The sequence below is a fragment of the Notamacropus eugenii genome, chromosome 2 (assembly GCF_028372415.1).
Source record: "Notamacropus eugenii isolate mMacEug1 chromosome 2, mMacEug1.pri_v2, whole genome shotgun sequence".
Taxonomy (NCBI): domain Eukaryota; kingdom Metazoa; phylum Chordata; class Mammalia; order Diprotodontia; family Macropodidae; genus Notamacropus; species Notamacropus eugenii.
This window is the reverse complement of record NC_092873.1, coordinates 440,365,810-440,383,812: the sequence shown is the minus strand read 5'-3', so window position 1 is coordinate 440,383,812 and position 18,003 is coordinate 440,365,810. Positions and strand designations below refer to the sequence as shown.

The 18,003-nt window shown below is 38.6% G+C and overlaps 1 protein-coding gene across 2 annotated transcripts; it reads right to left on the bottom strand.

Moving 5' to 3' along the window:
* Positions 1–10,043: 10,043 nt before the first annotated feature.
* Positions 10,044–17,731, bottom strand: ZNF281 (zinc finger protein 281). 2 transcript variants are annotated; one of them, XM_072648276.1, is made up of 2 exons: positions 17,613–17,731; positions 10,044–17,388 (listed from the first exon to the last, which is right to left on the bottom strand). In XM_072648276.1, the coding sequence occupies exon 2, from the start codon at positions 17,368–17,370 to the stop codon at positions 14,626–14,628; it is 2,745 nt and encodes a 914-aa protein (XP_072504377.1). In that variant the 5' UTR covers positions 17,371–17,388; positions 17,613–17,731; the 3' UTR covers positions 10,044–14,625. The 2 variants fall into 2 exon arrangements, with proteins under 2 accessions (XP_072504377.1, XP_072504376.1); XM_072648275.1 differs by having other exon boundaries at positions 10,044–17,384; positions 17,613–17,707.
* Positions 17,732–18,003: the final 272 nt, after the last annotated feature.

The following is an 18,003-nucleotide window of genomic DNA, read 5'->3' as shown; positions in this document are numbered from 1 at the left end:
AAAGGCATAGGGTTCTTGGTTCTATGACTTTCCAGCAGGCAAAATTTAGGAACTGAAAATTACCTGATACTTAAATTTATCATCTTAGAAGTTTATGTTTATGGCAAGAGGTGGAATGACATAGTAAAGAGAGCCAGTCAGAGTCAGGAGGGCTGGGTTCAAGTAGGACTTTTGAAACATACTGCCTGTACTTCTCTGGGCACATCACTTTGACTTTTCAGTACCCCCAGGTGACTCCAAGGCTAAAAGCTAGAGATCCCATACTTAGCTGCCTTAGTAGAGAGTGTTTCTTCATGGGTAGTACCCTATGCTGATGAAAAAGTTTATGGCATTCCTCACTGGAAGCTGGCTTAGGTTAAGGTAAACTAACATAACTGGTTTCATATGACAAAATGTGAATTCTATACTGTTAATCTATTAAACAGCTGACATTTTTATGGCTTAAAATATTCAGTACTTATATTCATGTTAAATAAATCTATCCAGAAACGACCAAAAGCTCAAAGGCAACCTAATTTCTCCATGGCGCACAGCTCAGATGTTTAAGTCATCATCTTTGTTTTTGGGGGTTGTTTTGGACAAGATGTCTGATTTTACCAGTGTAGTGAACACTCAGTGAGAAACTTCCTCAACCACCGAATGCAGATCCCCACCTTCTAGGTAACCTATTGTCTTACAGTTGCCTTGGGGCACTGAAAATCTAAAGGACTTGTCCAGGGTCACAGAACTAGCATGTGTCAGAGATGGAACCTAAAGTCAGGCCTTCCTGACTCCCAAGACTGGCTCTCCATAGACTAAATCATTCTGCGTCTCATGGGCATCCTTGGTGAAATAAAATATTTATGTATTTAAAGCTGTTCAGTCTCCTTTGCTATGCCATAAACCTGAGTAGAGAAGCATAGTTTAATTTACTTGAGGTAAAAATTCAGATCCCCTAACAGTCAGTAGATTTTCCTCTTCCTTACCTAGCTTGAGAATGTGGAATGAGCAAATCTCAACAAGAAACTGAAGGACAATCACAAGACTGTAATTTAATACACAATTAAGAGTAGCAGACTACATGTTCCTTATTTATATCATTTGTAAATTTTTTTTTTGCTATGGCAGTTCCAATTATTCAGAAAGTGAAACAAAACCATGATGCAAACAAGGTTACAAAACATTAACTTGAGAATTTTCTTAATCTGCTTATCCAACACTTATTAAGTGAGAATAATACTGTGAAGAGGTAATATGTTTTATGGAAAATAATATGATAATTTAAGAAACACAGAAGAGGAAAAATTAACTGCACTTATAATAAATTTCCCTTATGTTGACTTTTCCAGTGGAAACTGAATAGAATCTTAAATCCACACAAATGGAAAAGGAAGGTCTTGTTTAATTTTGTATAATTGCTTCTTAGGGTTAAAGCACAGAGCAACAGAACATGATAACACTATAGAATAACACATAATAGGGGCAAATCATACTTAAAAATAAACAAAGAGAGAGCCCATTATTAGTGTCTTAATGGGAGGGGGGACAAATGAAAAGAAAAAAACTGTAATAAATAAAAAATAGGAACTATTCAACCCCAGATACCCAATAATTCTTAATCTATTTCTATACTCATCTCTGCTTAGGAATGAGGACTAATGTGGCCTAGTTTCTTGAACTAGAACAATAACATTCAGACCTAAACTCATAACCAGAGGCTCTTCAAAACTTCTAATAACTTTCTAATTGGAATGTATTATACTGGAAGTTTCAGAGCATCTAATCCTTATGAAGGTCTTTAGGACGCTAACTATGACTTGTCAACTTTGTTCCACAGTTATAACTCTTAAGCTACCTTGGTAGTCACTATTTGCTTTTAAAAGAACCTCACAATTACCATAGTCCTATAGGATCTACTACAGCTTTAACTGTAATTAACACTGATTTAAACAAATTATATAAAATGGAGTTAAAACCAAGTTATGTTACCTTAAAAGAACAAACAGGATCTTCCTTCCCACCTCAAAACACAACTGTACGAGTGTCTTTATAAGGTCTGCTTTCTACTCAGTCTCTATGGCACAGATTCTCCATCACATTAAAGGACTGAAAAAAAAGTCTGGCCAAGGCATAGCAATAAAAATTGTCTGGAAAAGGAGGTAGGAAGAGGGAAAGATGCACTGGATGAAATGAGTGGGAGAAGGGCAGGAGGAGGAAAGGAGCTATCATTGTTACAACACTATATTTCATCTTTCAAATAAGTTATACATTTATCAAAAATGTACATGTATATATGCATGTTAACTTAAAATTATCTTCTTTAGAAAAATAATCTGAAAAAATGGTTAAGATTTATATAGTCTGTACTATGGTACCAGATACTGTGCTAACTACTTGGATAGCGATCTCCTTGGATCCTCACAACAATGCTTGAGAGACAGATGCTATTATTATCCTCATTTTTATAGATGAGGAAACTGAGGCAAATACAGGTTAAGTGACTTGCCCAGGATCACATAGCTAGTAAATGTCTGAATCTGGATTTGAACTCAGGCCTTCCTGACTCTAGGCCAAGTACTCTACACACTGCTCCATCGATTTTTAAAACCATATCACAGTCTTCTCTTAAGATGTGCTAGGCACTATGCTCAACGATGACAAAAAAAAAGTTGCTGACCTCAAGAAACTTCTGTTATAATGCAGGAAACAATATATACATAGATGGGCACATTCAGAATATGGAGTAAAAGGGAGCAGTAGAGGGGAAGGCCTACTGCAGATGGTACTTTAGTTATTAAAGAATCCAAGGGTTCTAAGTAGGGGCAGTAAGTACAGGTAAGAATTGTAGGTACAGGGGTCAACCAGTGCAAAGCCATAGAGAGAAGACATGGAACAAACGTTCCATGGAGGCCACTCTGGCTGGACCTCAGAGTACATAGAGGTGAGCAGTCTAATAAAATGGAAGATAGGAAAGTACCAGGTTGTGAAGAGCTTTAAGTATCAAGGAAGCTTCTGTTTGAACTGCTCAAGTTCACTGGAGAAGAGGGGGATAACATGAGTAAGTCATTCTGGGAGGAGGTGACAAGTGTATGAACAAAGATGGTGGCTGGGAGAGTGGAGAGAAGAAGGTAAGTGTAAGATATATTTAGAAGAAGGAAATCACATGATTTGGCAATTGATTGGATATATGATATAATGAGTATGAATATATTAAATATACATTATATATGAATATATATTGAATAATATAATGAATATGAATGAGGGAGTCAAGGAAGACAACAAGGTTGTAAACATGAGTGAATGTGAAGATGGTAGTTTCCTCAAATGCAGCAGGGAAGTTTGGAAGAGGGATGTGTTGGGGGAGGGCAGAGAAGAGGAAGATAATTAGTTGTTTTGGATATGCTGAGCTTGAGATACCTATAGGGCATCCAGTTCATGGAGTCCAATACATAGTTTTCATGGGTTAGGAACTCAGAAGTCTAAGGCAGAATATGTAGATCAACTACATAGAAATAACTGAACCCAAGGAAGCTGATAATGTCACCAAAAAAAAAGAGTACAATATGAGACAGAAGGCCCAAAACATTGCCTTGGGGCACTCTCAATGTAGGTGGGAAAAAAATGGATGAAGACCAGCAGAAGACACTGAGGAGGGCACACAAGCAGAAGGAAAACTGTGAGGTCAAAATCAGGGAATCCCAGAACCATGAGAACATTCAGGAAAGAGTCAACAGAGACAAAATACTATAGACAAAGGAATCTAAACACCCTCAAAGTACACACTGAACTTTAGTTTCAACTATGAAAAGGTCTAAGAGCCTATAATATTAAAACAATGAGTTCTTCAACTCAGTTCTCTGACAAAACAAGGGTTAGACATTAAATTAAATGAAATGGCAACACATAAGATCAAATTCAGAGCCTCAAGGCTGGTAAAGTTAACCAAACTTACTTAAGATGTTTGAACTAGAAGGTAACCCAGTTTCTGAAAACTGAAAACTATGTCGCATCTAAAAACAAAAGATGAGGGCTCGCTATAGCAATGTTTTCCCACCATTGGGGTCACTCCTTTGCACTGACCTTGACTTCAAAAGGCCCCTTTAAAAACTCATGTATATTACCTGACAGTTAATCTCTTAGTACTCTGTGACCAAAGCAGATAAACAGAGAACCTCAAAAATACCAGAAACAAGATGAGTAAAGTTCCACTGGGGAGGAAGGTAAACATGGGGGAAAAAGGAAAGACTCCTCAGTGAGAGCATCAGACTCAGAACTTAAGGCAAACCTGGATATGAGGAGGGTATATCTACATCAAAATTACGATATGAGCCACGGAGTTCTAATTCAAATATCTGTTTGGTAGGGCACGGGATATGCTAAATTCTACCGCTGTACTACCTCACTCCCTACTTTTAGGATATAACATGCTCAGAGTATACAAATGAAAACACTGGGGAAAACTGATCTAGATTACTGTGAACTAAGGACTACAGAGTTTAAAATTTTGCATGCTATAGATTTTTGTTATGTATGTAAGTTTTTCTCTGGGTCAAGCACACACATTTCAATATACATTTAGCCTTCTCTGAAGGGATGTAAATAATATACAGAAAAAATTAGCAATCATTTTATCTTTAAATATTATGAGTCATAACATTTCTTCTGAAATAAAAAATTCCTGGCAACAAGGAAATTGATACTTGGTCTAATTTCCCATTGCCATGAGTGTATGTAATTGTAATACTAGACTGTATACTAATATAGCATATCATTTCATCTATAATTACCCTATTTCAATATTACATAGTACTTGCTACTATAGAAAGTGACACTCTACATGAAGTACAGTGGAAAGGCTTAGTCTCCAGCATGTTACTAACTGGCTGCCACATTAACTCAATCATTCTATGAGGGGATTAGACTAAATGATATTTAAGACTCCCTTCCAGGTTTATAATTCTGAAATTCTAAATACCATTTGCTGCATATTCTAACCGCCCATTGAACAAGATTCAGTTCAAAGTCCAAGACCAGGTCATTCCTTTGTGGGGAGAATGATTTAATAGGGATTAGTACCATCAGATGACAAGGTTTTAGTAAGAAGCAGAGCTAGGTTTTGAATACAGGTCCTCTGAATCCAAGCCACTACTCTTTAAGATTATACCACTATTTGTTCTACAAAGGGGACGGTATCGAACGTAATTTTCAATTTATCAAAATATGCTGATTCTTAGGGATTGACAATAGTAGATTGTAATCAGTTTCATTTATTATACTACTTAAAGTTTGGGATTCTCCTAAGTGATCAAGGTAAAGAAATTAACTTTAAAAATCACCAGCTTATACCCATTTCAAAATAAGCCAAAAATAAGTATCTTTGCTGAAAAAAAATTGTTAGATCAGGTTTAGATGGTATTTCATATCATGACCTTTCCTTCCCTCACCTACTCTTAAATTATGACTGTTCATGAAAAAGTTCCAGGTAATGATGAACTCCACTGAAAGTAAGCTAATACTGAATATAACAACTTCCTTTCCAGGATATTCAGTTATGAGTATGGACATTAGTCTTATTATTTCTTTCTACTATTTAAGATTTATGTTACTTCAATCGTTTTTAAGGATTCCTATGCATTTTATTCTCTTTCTAAACATAGTTTAAGTTTACTTTTTGATGTTTTAAAATTGACATTCTCAGTACCATGTATCACATCTATAAAAAGAAAAGCTTAGCAAAATAACTGTAAAAAATGCTACCTGTCCTCTGTTTCCAAAAGGATTTTTTTGTTTTGTTTTGTATAGAGTACAAACTAATTCTGTCCTATGTTCATTTAAAGTGTTCCAACAATGTAGAAAATTATATGAATCTTATATCTCAATAAAAGGATTCCAAAAATAACATTCCTGCCATTAAGTGTACTTAAAAAACTGAACCTTGTTAAAGTAAATGAAATGAGTTTTTCTAAAACTCAAGTCAAGTCAGGTTAAGGCAATGGCCTGCCACATATTGATGGGCTCAACTTCTTTTCTTCCTCTCCACAATCTTAATAGCTCTAATCACATTAATCATATTTATTGCTGAGCAATGTCCCCACCATCTGTTACTGACATCATTCCATCTGAAAATATCCTTTTCTTACATCCCCAGCCTTAAATACTTTGCACTATAAACTTCAAAAGAGAAAGACAATAATATAAAATGTGTGCTTTTAAATGACTCATTTTGGGAAGATAGCATTAAGACAATAAAACTGTATGACTAAGAAAATGGCTTACAAAAAGCAGTTCTACCAACATATTTTAAATTGCTACTCTCTATCCACTTGGCCAAATCCCCACATGCTTTGGGATCTGAATAGTGAACATCTCCATTTAACTCTCCAAATACTATTTAAAAATGTGTATTTAAGTAGTAGATGCACAAAAGGATCAATAAAGACCTGGAAATTAATTTAATATAATCCAGCTGTGAGAGCTTACTACTATTTATTTTTGCTTGAAAAACAGAAAGGCATGTTTCATCATCAATAGCTATTAGAAGTAACAAAATTATTTCAGCAATGTATCTAACCCACACTTTTTTTTACCAGTTTGTTTTTTTTTATAAATTTACTAAAAACAAAACAAAACACTTTCCTCATCACTGCACTGCTTTCTTCATACCATAGGATATTAGATTTAGAACCTTAAATTCATCTAGTCCAGAGTCCTCATTTTATAAGGGCCAGAAAAGGGAAGGATCACAAAAAGGTTAAGTGGCAAAGCTGGAATTTCAGCCCAGATCAAGGCTGCAGACGCAATGCTCTCTGCAAGACTCTATCAGTAGCTTATGATACTAAGATTTCTCTCAAACTATTCAGCCAGAATTCTACTAACTGAAAAATATTCAACACTGAGTCATAAGGTTTAAATTATCCTCTAATACATACATACATATATACATGTTAAAATCTAGAAGAAATTTGTCATGTATCTTCAGTAAATGGAGCCAATACTGAACTTTATGCTAAGATACTCCTTTCCCTCATATCTCTTGCAAATAAGCCTAATTCTTTACTACTTTTCTAACATATCCAGTTGGTAAAATTAGCCTCACTGTCCTTTCAAAGTTCCTTCTATGGCACTGTCTCCTCTCATATATATTGCCCTACACAACAATTTTTTTAAGGATCAGCAAAAAACAAAGGGTGAGAAAAATGGTCAATCATTTCCCATAATCTACTCATGACAAAGCATAGCCCCAGGAACATCTCCAAATCACATTTTCATTTGTCTTCTACACATTTCTCTTAAACATCAACAAGGGCCTATGTCAATTTATACTGTTAGCCTTCAACAGCCATTTCCTATGTGTATTCCAACCAAATTTCTTTTGTTAATTATGTTATCAATTAACACTAACATCCCTGGATTCCACCTCCTACTCCTCCTCTCAAATCTCTATCATGATTCAATTCTTTCTTTTATAGGAACAAGGAGTAAAAGATAGGACCCTCATACAGAATTACATCTATTTTATATTATGTAGTGCTTATTCTACTTGATCACCTTTTGATGCTTTTGGTGTCCTTATTAAAAGGAAGGAAATTCAAGGCACTAATCAGAACATGCTTTCACATCATTCCTGAAAATTCTGAGAATATGTCACATACATGAAGCTTAAGATAGGAGATAAGACACAACTATAACTATTACTAAGACTTTGTAAAGAAAAATATGTAACACAAATGCTCTGTGCTCACTATGCAATGTAATTAAACCATAATTTTCAAAATGCTCATTTTTGCAAATAAAGCAATTCACATTGCTTTTTTCACCGCTTTATTTCTTAAAGCAAATTTACCTGATAGACCTAGAATAAATTCTGATACCTATTCATTTTCAAGATGAAAATTCCTCAACCTTAGTTCCGTTTTTAAAACTATGCTTAGTGCTTTTGTTTTCCAGCCATGAAATAAAAAATTGCTGCCTCAGAGAAGCTCTTTCCAATTCCACCACTGTATTGACAGAGGTCATGGGTTGTCTATTCATGAAAACCCACAATGATACCCATTTACAGTTCTCATTATCCTTCCAAAAGAAGGAACTGTTTCAAATTTCTGCACTAGGCTTCCTTGCAGGAAGCGCCTAGTTTATGTACAACCAAATATAAAAGTTATAGTGCTGATCTTGTCATTCATTTTTTGCAACCCTGTATTAAAACTCAATCTAAAAAAAATGTACAGATTAAAGAAATTATCTACAAAACTAAAATCTTAGCTTTCTAACATAAATAATGCTTGTAAAACAAGATTTTTATCTAAGGCACAATAACCAGATGTTAAAGTTATCTCAGCCTGAGATACCATGTTTTGAAAACAAATGAAAACACGTAAAAAATGTTAAAGAGATTCAATCTTACCTAGTCATTTTTCTTTTTTTTTGGGGGGGGGGGTTATAAAACATAGTATTCCTATCTATAACACTCTTCTTTTTGCATGTTCAAAGACATTAAAGGCCAAGTGCTTCTCTTTCAAATAAAATGATTTCAAATAAATTCAGAGCCATTTCCCAAGTACTTAACCACCTGCTTTTATCACTAAACTTTATTATTTACAATCATAATTATTTTGAGGGGGAACTGATTTTTCAATTCTTATGAACCTCTAACAGTTGTGGGACAAATTCAACAAATATACAAAAACTAGTCATCTTACTTGACTAGATTAAGAATGCAAAGAGAATAAAATGCTTATTATTTAATCATATTAGTAACAATAGTAGTAACAGAGTTTGAATTCAATAACCACACCAAAGTAAGTTTGAAAGGGGGAGGAAGGAAGAGAAGGTAGCAAGCTTTTATTAAGCACCTTTTATATGCCAGATACTGTGCTAAGTGCTTTATGAATACTATCTTGAGAAAGTGGGAGATAATTAAAGGAATGATTTGGGCCAAATCCACCATCCTCTTAATCCATGTTAATTATTTCAGAGCCCCCTCTTTTTACCCTAATAAGCACCACACAATTTTTAACTTGTTTCCTCACACACGCATTCCTTACCTCTTCCCAGCAGCTCTAGGGCTCAGTCTTCCTTCTTCTTTCTATATGCAGTGAGTTGATGAGTATTCCTTCCAATCAACATACTTATCCCCCAGCTACTTCCCCACACTTCCAAATTATTGTAGAAGGCATTATCTCCGCTTGAACTCCAGGATAATTCTGCAAACACTGGTTTGGAATTAATTTTTTAAATGAGATTCATGCTACAAAAAAATGTATTTGGCTATTTATATTTTTCCTATATGGTGGTCCTACTATTTGGCATTCAATTTTATTACTCCTTTGTAAAAACGATTTTATTCACCTGTGGTCATGTGGAAGTTAATTCTTTATAAGCAAATAGTTGCAGTGGTTGATTATAGTTAAATGCACTGTTTAAATGATTTGTTGATGGAATTTACTAAGCTGTTTTGAGGTTTAATTAAACGTTTGAACTGCACTTAGTAATTATCAAATGGGAGATTTCATACTCTGTGTAATAAATTCAACTCACGACACATCAGTCTAATTTGCTATGAAATTAAAGTTTCTTCTCTAAGTTAAAGTGCTCCATAAAAGCTTGTATTTGCTCCAGATTAATTTAAATATGCCATTAGTGTCCAGCATCATCTTTTAAAAATAGGTAATATCTATTTTTAACGTATTTAAAAGGGACTGTATTCTACTTTTTGAAGGCAGTCCTCTAGACAATAGCCCAAGAATACACCCAAGAATTAAGCAGGATCAATATATTTATAGAATTACGTATCTACAAAAATAGACACGTAAAGGCAATGGGAAAATAGGAACAACCTACGAAGGGTTAAATACTTCAAAATGTATGCCTCCTGATATTCATTTCCTTGAAAATAACTGCAGTGTCACAGGACAGATGTTTTGGCCACATATAAGTAAAGGCAGCAACAAAACTTCTAGATCCTATGTTTATAGTAATTCTCACTATTATAATAAAAGAGGAGATAAGATGGTAGAAAAGAAAACAAGTCGAACAGTTGCTAAATAAAACATTTCCAAGGCTTCCAGGAGGCATCAAGCTTTTTATCATTTTACAGAAGGTACAAGAAGGTTGGTGAACTGCCACATCTCCCTTCAAAAATACCAAGGGGGATCCCATGACCAAACATTCATGGAACATTACTGACATGACACTGTGCAATATGATGCATGGGTCATATCATAGCACTAACAAAGAAGCATTGCTTCACAATCTTAGCAAACTATCTGTCAAAAAGTGCTACTTATGTACTTATGTTTTAGTCTTTAAAAAAAGGGCACTGTGAATTCTAAAAACCAATTATTTGAAGAAAAGTTCTTCAGTTCAAGTAGAAAACCTACTAGTTTAATGGTTCAGTCCCAACAAGAACTGATCAAAACTGACAGCAGTTCACAGTTTAAGTTACCTTAATGGCAAGGGATGGTTAAGTATCAGGGATGATGGAATTCATTTTGCATCTGAGTTCGGATATAGAGCAGTACATAAAATAAATAAATGAAATAACCAAAAATTTAGCTTTCTGTAGCTCTGAAAGAATGAAAGAGAGGGACAGAGAGAGAGAGAGAGAGAATACATGAAAGTGAAACATACCACTGTTGGCAGACATTTTAAAACTACTGTACAAAACAGACATAAAACATGATCACTATTTTTTATGTAAGTTGAAATCGACCTTGAATTGGCTAGCAAATTTTTAACTTAATACTTTCAGTTGTCTAAAACCTACTATTCTAATTCACGTTGAGTAACAATGGTTCTTAGATCCAAAACTACATAACTGAAGTCAGAAGAATAAGATTTCCCACTCAATTTATTAACAAAAAAAAAACTGAAATAATAAATGCTTATAATACTTTATTATTCTAAGAACATGTGGAAATTCTATAGTGGAAAATAAGGATGAAAGAAACAAATCTGTGGGCACTTACTTATTTGTTAGTTTAATGCAAATGTGTGGGGCCTAGCTGACAGAACAGAGAGGATAGATAGAACCTGGGCTAGAAGTCCCATCTGACACATTATCATCAGTGTGACACTGCACAAGTGCCACAACCTCTCGTGTCCCCAAGCAACTCTGTAAGATTAGAAGTTGCAGGGCTACTGCTTAAGCTTCATCACTGGCAACTAGCTACATCCAATGACACAATAGGTCCAGATAGAAAAAAAAAAATTTGAGAACCTGATGGCTTGCATTTCTATAGTCCTTTAAAGTTTACAAACTGTTTGCCTCACAAGCTTGTAAAGTAGGGTAGTACAAGTGTTAACTCTCCCAGCAGAGAAGGGAAAACTGCAGTTCTGAGAGCTTAAATGGCTGGAAGCAGGGAGAGGGTGCTGAGATGGGAGTCAGTGCACCTGGGTTTTAATCCCAGCTGTAACAATAAATATCTCTATGTCCCTAGAGTACATCACCTAATGATTCTGGGCCCTAGTTTCCTCATTTATAAACTATGAAGAGGTTGTACTAGGTTATGTCTTAAGTCCCTTCCAGCTCTAAATCTATAATGTTATCACTTGCCCGTGGTCACTTGGTTAGCATGTATCTGAAACATAATTTGAACACAGGCCCTCAGACACTAAGACCTGAGGTTATTCCACTACACAAAATGTATATGAAGAACTAAATTTCACAGATGTAGGGATTCCCTCCCTGGATTTCTGCTCATTTGAAGATCTCTTTCCAAAGAAATGACCAAAGCCAGGATATAAGCTCTACCTACACAAGACAACCAAACATATTTACATTTCCTGATGTTTGGGGGACCTTGGGTCTACTGCTGAGAAACTGCTGCCTAGAAGTTTAAAAGTACACATTTCCTTATGTATAATACTCATGTTGAAAATATAAACCCTCTGTCATGGATCTATCCCATTCATGTAACATTTTCCCAGCAAATCACTCATTTTGCCCACCAAATTTTCATGTACAATTTTCATAATGGATAATGCTATTCTATTGGTAAGAGCTTATTTTCTCTCCACACTTAGTAGGCTGTGTATGTTTATCATTATTCATTCCAAGCTCACTTATTTAGATTTATCCAAGACCCAAAAAGCTTTCTTAACACTAACTTGATGATAACATGCTCTAGGTTCCTTTACTTATTTCTGGAGTTTAGGCTTTTCTCCCTTTAACTTCTCCAACTATGAACTTTTATCTATACTTAATATTCTTTTCCACTATTACATGTTCTCAGTTTTTTCAGTGCTAATACTTTATTACATTTTAAAGAATGCACTTAGGATCAAAACAAGTTGGAAACTAAGTCTCTTACTTTAAGACTTAGAACATAATCTACCTGGCATAGCATCTACAATTAGCCAACTCAAAAATTTCAAGAAAAAACTTTTAATTTACAAAATATGTAATTTGTATGGTTTCACAATATTGTGCATAGCTAAAACACTAATAAAAATGAAAATATTCAAACTGATTTCCAATTACAATAAACTTGGATGCAAAGTATCTACGCTTAACACAGTAAGTGTACTGAATTTTAAAAAGCACAAGTCCCAAAACTGCTAGGTACAGATGATAAATATCCTATGGAATTTAGTTAATAGGAAATCTGAAAAGTATGACTTGGTATTAAGTGATATCTCCTTTCCTCAATTTTGTGATTAACAGGATTTTTTTATTGGTATTAAGCTAGAGCAAACAAATCAGAATAGTACATATGCAATATTCAGTACACACAAAGTTAAAGAAATTCAAAACCTGTATAAAACAAAAAAATTTGAGAAAAATTATACAGCTTAAGAGATACAGTGGTAAAGGTCCTCTCCATCCCTTGATTACAGCTTGCACTCTGTACCTAAATAGAAGAACTTACTGCACTCAACTGTAATAAGAAATATAGACTCATGTTAGTATAGAGTGAATTTAGGGGATTAAATAAATTCTCTAAGAACCTTGCATTGGCAAACAGGTGACTTCAGTTGGTGAAAGCAGCCTAAGGAAGGGGAAGTGGGGAAGAAAAATTAACTGGTATTCTGAAATATTTTTTTAAATAATTTCTTATTTTTCAAACACTGCTTTCCTAACAGAAGTGTTGTACACTTGCACAATGTTAATTACTTTATTATACATGGAAGCCTGTAATAGGCTGATTACACAATAAGACTGCAAACAACCAGTGGTACTTTTCTGACGTCAGAAGAGTACATAGGACTGAAACATCACCAAAAGTACATAAAAAAACTCATGAGCATAAACATCAAAGTACAATAAAAAATGTAATCAGAAAAAAATACATTTGCTAAAAAGTGGTTTAGAGCAGCGCCACCGCCTATCAGTAGCTTCGAATGGCCATTAGCGTTCCTAGCAAGTTTCCATTAACTTCACAAGATCCGTGTACAATACTGACTCCTGTACTCCAGAAAGCACAGGAAAGGTTGCAATTTCAGAGAGGTTCTGATGTCATTAGGAAATACTGAGCTCAATTCTCATTGGTTAAGCCACCAGACAGAATTACAACCTTATTACACAGAGCTGTGAGTAAGTGGGTTAGGATATTATTATACGTGGAAACTTGTACTGGATTTACAAATGGGGGAGGGAAGGGCGTTTACACTACTGTTGACTATTTGATGCCATAAGACATATAAAAAATACATAATGAATTATGTTTTGGAATGTAAATCATTTAAAAATTCAAACTGTCAAGATAGGGAGAAGGGAACAAGGAGGGAAGGCCCAAAAACTTTGAAGAACAGGGTTGAGAACAAAGACAAAACACAGAGGTGTGTGAGATACTAGCAGACAAGTGGAACAGAAAATGTTTTAAACCATGTATAATAAATGCATCCCCAAAATTATATGAATTATATAATACCATCTTACGGTTCTTATGACACAAACCAACCACTTAGGTTTCAATTTTTGTTGATGTCACTAGAATCTCTTAATGGAATTACAGCCTTGTTATAGTTGGGATGAGGGGAGGGCGCTTTTCATTCTTCTTTATATTAAAGCTATCATTCCAGGCTTTGATCAAAGATCCAAGAATATTTGTTCTACCACTCTGGAATGAATGTGGTTTGGAAGATCAGAGTACACTTGAAAAGCTGCAACAAAATATAGGTAGCCAACATCTCAGAATTTTGGATCAGCCCAGATAGAGATAGCAATTTGAAATGTTTTAGATCCCTTACTTAAATGTTGAAATGTATATCTTTCTTCTATCTGCAAGTTGGATATTCCAATACAGTGATAATGTATAGAATTCCCATGCGTTATTACACTTTCCTGAGAGTAAAGCAATTAGAATAAACCTTAATCCTAGGAACAAAATTTTTTTTGTAGGTTTTTCTTTTTTTTGCATTTAAAACTTTTGGGCTATTCCCTGACAATCTATACATGTAAATTTGATTGCTAAACATTGTCACTTTGAATGTCAAACTATTTTTAATCTATTGATTTTGATTAAAAATCATAATACAAACAGAGCTAAAATCACACTAACAAAATAAACTAAATATGAAAAGTTGCATTGAAAGGGCATGTTACATTATTCTTAATAGGATCATGTAGAAACATTCCAATGGCAGTGTTCTCAAAATAAAACAAAATTACATCGTAAGACCCCCAGCCTGGTCACACTTGGGACCTTACCTGTAACTTTGGCTGGTTGGTGTCTTTACTCTTGTACTACATGGCTCACTTACATCAGACATCATATTTGTATACCCTGAGAAATCTGACACTGAAGTCCTTACTCTATGGTCCACTTCTCCATTAGAGTTAGTGATAAAGGTCATTGGCACCCTGCTGCCCGACTTAAACTGAGAACCAAATGCCTGTGCAAAGTTCTCAATTTGATACGTTGTTCTAGGCTCTATGTCTTTCTGAGGATCTATCTGGCTAGTTAACTCCTGAGATGGAATCTGAAAGCTTGTGGAGGACTCTAAGTTTTTCTGTTCCTTCTGGCTAGTCAATTTCTGAGATGTAGACTGGTAGCTTGATGAAGTCTCTAAGTTTTTCTGTGGATCTATCAGATCATCCAGCTCCTGGGATGGAGTCAGCTGCTGATGGGTGGCCTCCAAAGCAGATAAATAAAAACCTGGTTGAGATCCAAGCAACATCCCAAAAGGAGGCTTTGGCAATGTAGTTGGCAACACTGAGGTAACAGATTGGCTGAAACCACACTCCAGGGGAGATGTAGTGTATATTTGTTTATCTGGAAATAAAGTGTGGTTGTGGAGAGTTGAAGACAAACTAACAAACTGGAAACTGGGTCCAAAAGCAAAACCAGTGCTATTGGCTGATCTTTCAAAAGCTTGCTGGATGTACTTGGAATATCCTTGCAACATGTTTGCTTTGTCATTTGAAGGTGTCTGGTTGCCTGGGCTCAAATTTTCCTCTTGAACCATGTCTGAATGTTCTCCTGAGGGGTGTAAATCAACTCGTTGTTCTGTTATATTGAAAGGATCCTCTTTCTGCCCCTCAGATTTACTGGAGTACTGGTCCAAAAGGCTTTGTAAGACTTCATCAGGGATTCCAGACTTGTCATGACAAGACTTTATCTCAGTGTTTAGAGATGAGGAATCAATAAGTGATAATGGCGCTTCGTTGTCCATAACGCTCACACCTGCAGACTGGATGACAGACTGTTGGGAGGCCATGTGTCCAACGTTTATAGAAAAGGCACTGTTACCGCTGGCAGTTTGTAAGTATCTTCTTTTCTTTGAAAACTGCATGGCATCATCGTAGTTGCTACTTAGCTGGCCTTGCTTGCCACCTGCACCCTGGAGAAGACTAATGGCCTCCACACTGCTATTGGACACTATGCCAAGAGAACCACTCGGTTTCCCTGACAGTGACTTCTGTCCAACTATATCTGGTAATGGTGACACAAAATTAAGGTAGTTTTTGTCTGTATTTTTTCTGCTTCCTTTCTTGAAGACCAACTTTGGCACCCTTTTTTGTAATTCATCTATACCAGCGCCAATTATGCCACCACTGGAAGACACAATAGGAATCTCTACTGTATAACTCTGCATGTTGATATTATTTGCAATTTGGGACTCATTTGCTTTACCAGTCTTATGTTCCTTGTTTTCCATAGATAAGCTCTTTGACTTATTTTTTCTCCTCGAAGAACTTGTACTTCCCTGAGACAACACAGTCAGGTTACCCATATTGTTATGGTTTGATGACCCAGGTTCTGCACTAGCTGCTCCTTTAGCTATGGCTTCACCACACGTGCGCCTGTGCTTCAACAATCTATCAGTCCTTGAAAAATACTGCTGACAAGTGTCACACTTGTATGGCTTTTCTCCACTATGTGTCCTCTTGTGTCTCTCCATATGGTACTTCTGAATGAACTTCATGCTGCACTGATCGCACCCAAACGGCTTCTCTCTGCTGTGGATCTTCTCATGTCTCTGCAGGAGATACTTCTGAATGAAGCCCATGCTGCACTGGCTGCACTGGAAGGGTCTCTCCCCGGTGTGAATGAGGACGTGCCTGCGCAGGTGGTAGGAGCTCCGGAAAGCGGCGCTGCAGTGTTCGCAGATGTGAGGTTTCTGACTTGGGGACAGAATGGCACCCTCTCCATCGCCCACCAGAGAAGGCTTGGACGAAGCGCCGGGCTTCCGCTTGGCTTTGATTCCCTGAGACTCTGGCTTCGGCCTCTTGGCCTTCTTGACGTTAGTGTCCTGCTTTGGCTCCTCGCTGCCGTGGGGCTCGTCCGTCCTGCCGCCGCCCAGGAGCACGTCCCGGTGGTGCGGGGGGGGCGGGTGCTGGCCGTGCTGGTGCAGGAGGCTCAGATCCTGGATGACGCCGTGGCTCCCCCCCTCCCCGCCTCCCTCCGCCCCGGCGAACAGGCCTCCGTAGTGGTGGTGGTGGTGGTGATGCTGCTCCTCCGCCTCCGTGGGCTTCTCCTGTTTGATGCTCACCAGGGACTGCAGGAAGCCCCACGAGTTCCTCTGCGGGGGGTAGGCCGCGGCCGACGCCGCGGGCTCCTTCTTGAAAGTCATGTCCGGGGCAGGAGGAGGAGGCGGGGGAGGCTCGGCGGCCGGGGCTGCGGAGTTGGAGGCCGAGGAGGAGGAGGAGGAGGCCGAGGAGGAGGAGGATGAGGAGGAAGAGGAGGAGGAGGACAGGACGCACTGCGGGGGAGGGGCGGCCCCCACCGCCGCCCGGGTGAAGCTGGTGACCGGGGGGAGCCGGTGGTTGAACATGACCATACTCGGGGGGAAGGTGGGTTCCATCTCCGCCCTCCTGCCGCCGCCGCCGCCGCTGGCGCTGCTGCTGCCGCCGCCGCCGCCGCCGCTGGTGCCGCTGCCGCCGCCGCCGCTGCTGCTACCGCTGCCGCCGCCGCCGCCGCTACTCAGGAACCCGCTGCCGACTTTCATACCCCGGAGGAGGCCTGGCTGAGGAGAGGAGGAAAAGGGAGGAGAAGGGAGGGAAGGAGGAGGAACCGGGCCCCGGGGCCGGGACCACCGCGGCGTTCAGACCCCGCCGCCGCCGCCGCCGCCGCCCAGACCGCAACGCGCCCGGCGCTTATCCCCGGCCGCCTCCGGCCCCAGCGCGCATGGTACGGCGGCCCTACCCCGGGCCTCCCCCTCCCCCCCTCCCGGCCCCCAGCAGCACTTACGGGTCCCGCCGCCGCCACCGCAGCCGCCGTCGCCTCCAGTTAATAAAAATAACGCCGAGTCCTCTCCACAATGGAATTAAAAGCCTTCCTGGCACTGCGCAGGCGCGGCGCGGGGTCTGCTGGGAACTACTCGACCCGGCCAGAGGGGAGCTCTGGGGAGCCAGGGCGCCTGCGCAACAGCTTCCGCCCGGCCGGCCTGTCAATCATTCGGGCGGTTGGGCCCGAGGGTTGGGGCCGACTCGTGTGGGGCCAGCGGGGCGGGGATTTGTGAGGTGACCGGCGGGGTGGGCCCGGGCCGAGGCCGAGGGAAATGAGGGCCCGGAGCGTGTAGGGCCCTTTAGACGTGCCACTGGCCGGGCCAGAAGGGCCGAGGACTTGGGATGGGGGTCAT

Bases quoted from the DNA above. Each gene is read 5' to 3' on its own strand.
- ZNF281 (XM_072648276.1), bottom strand. From the start codon at position 17,370: ATGAAAGTCGGCAGCGGGTTCCTGAGTAGCGGCGGCGGCGGCGGCAGC.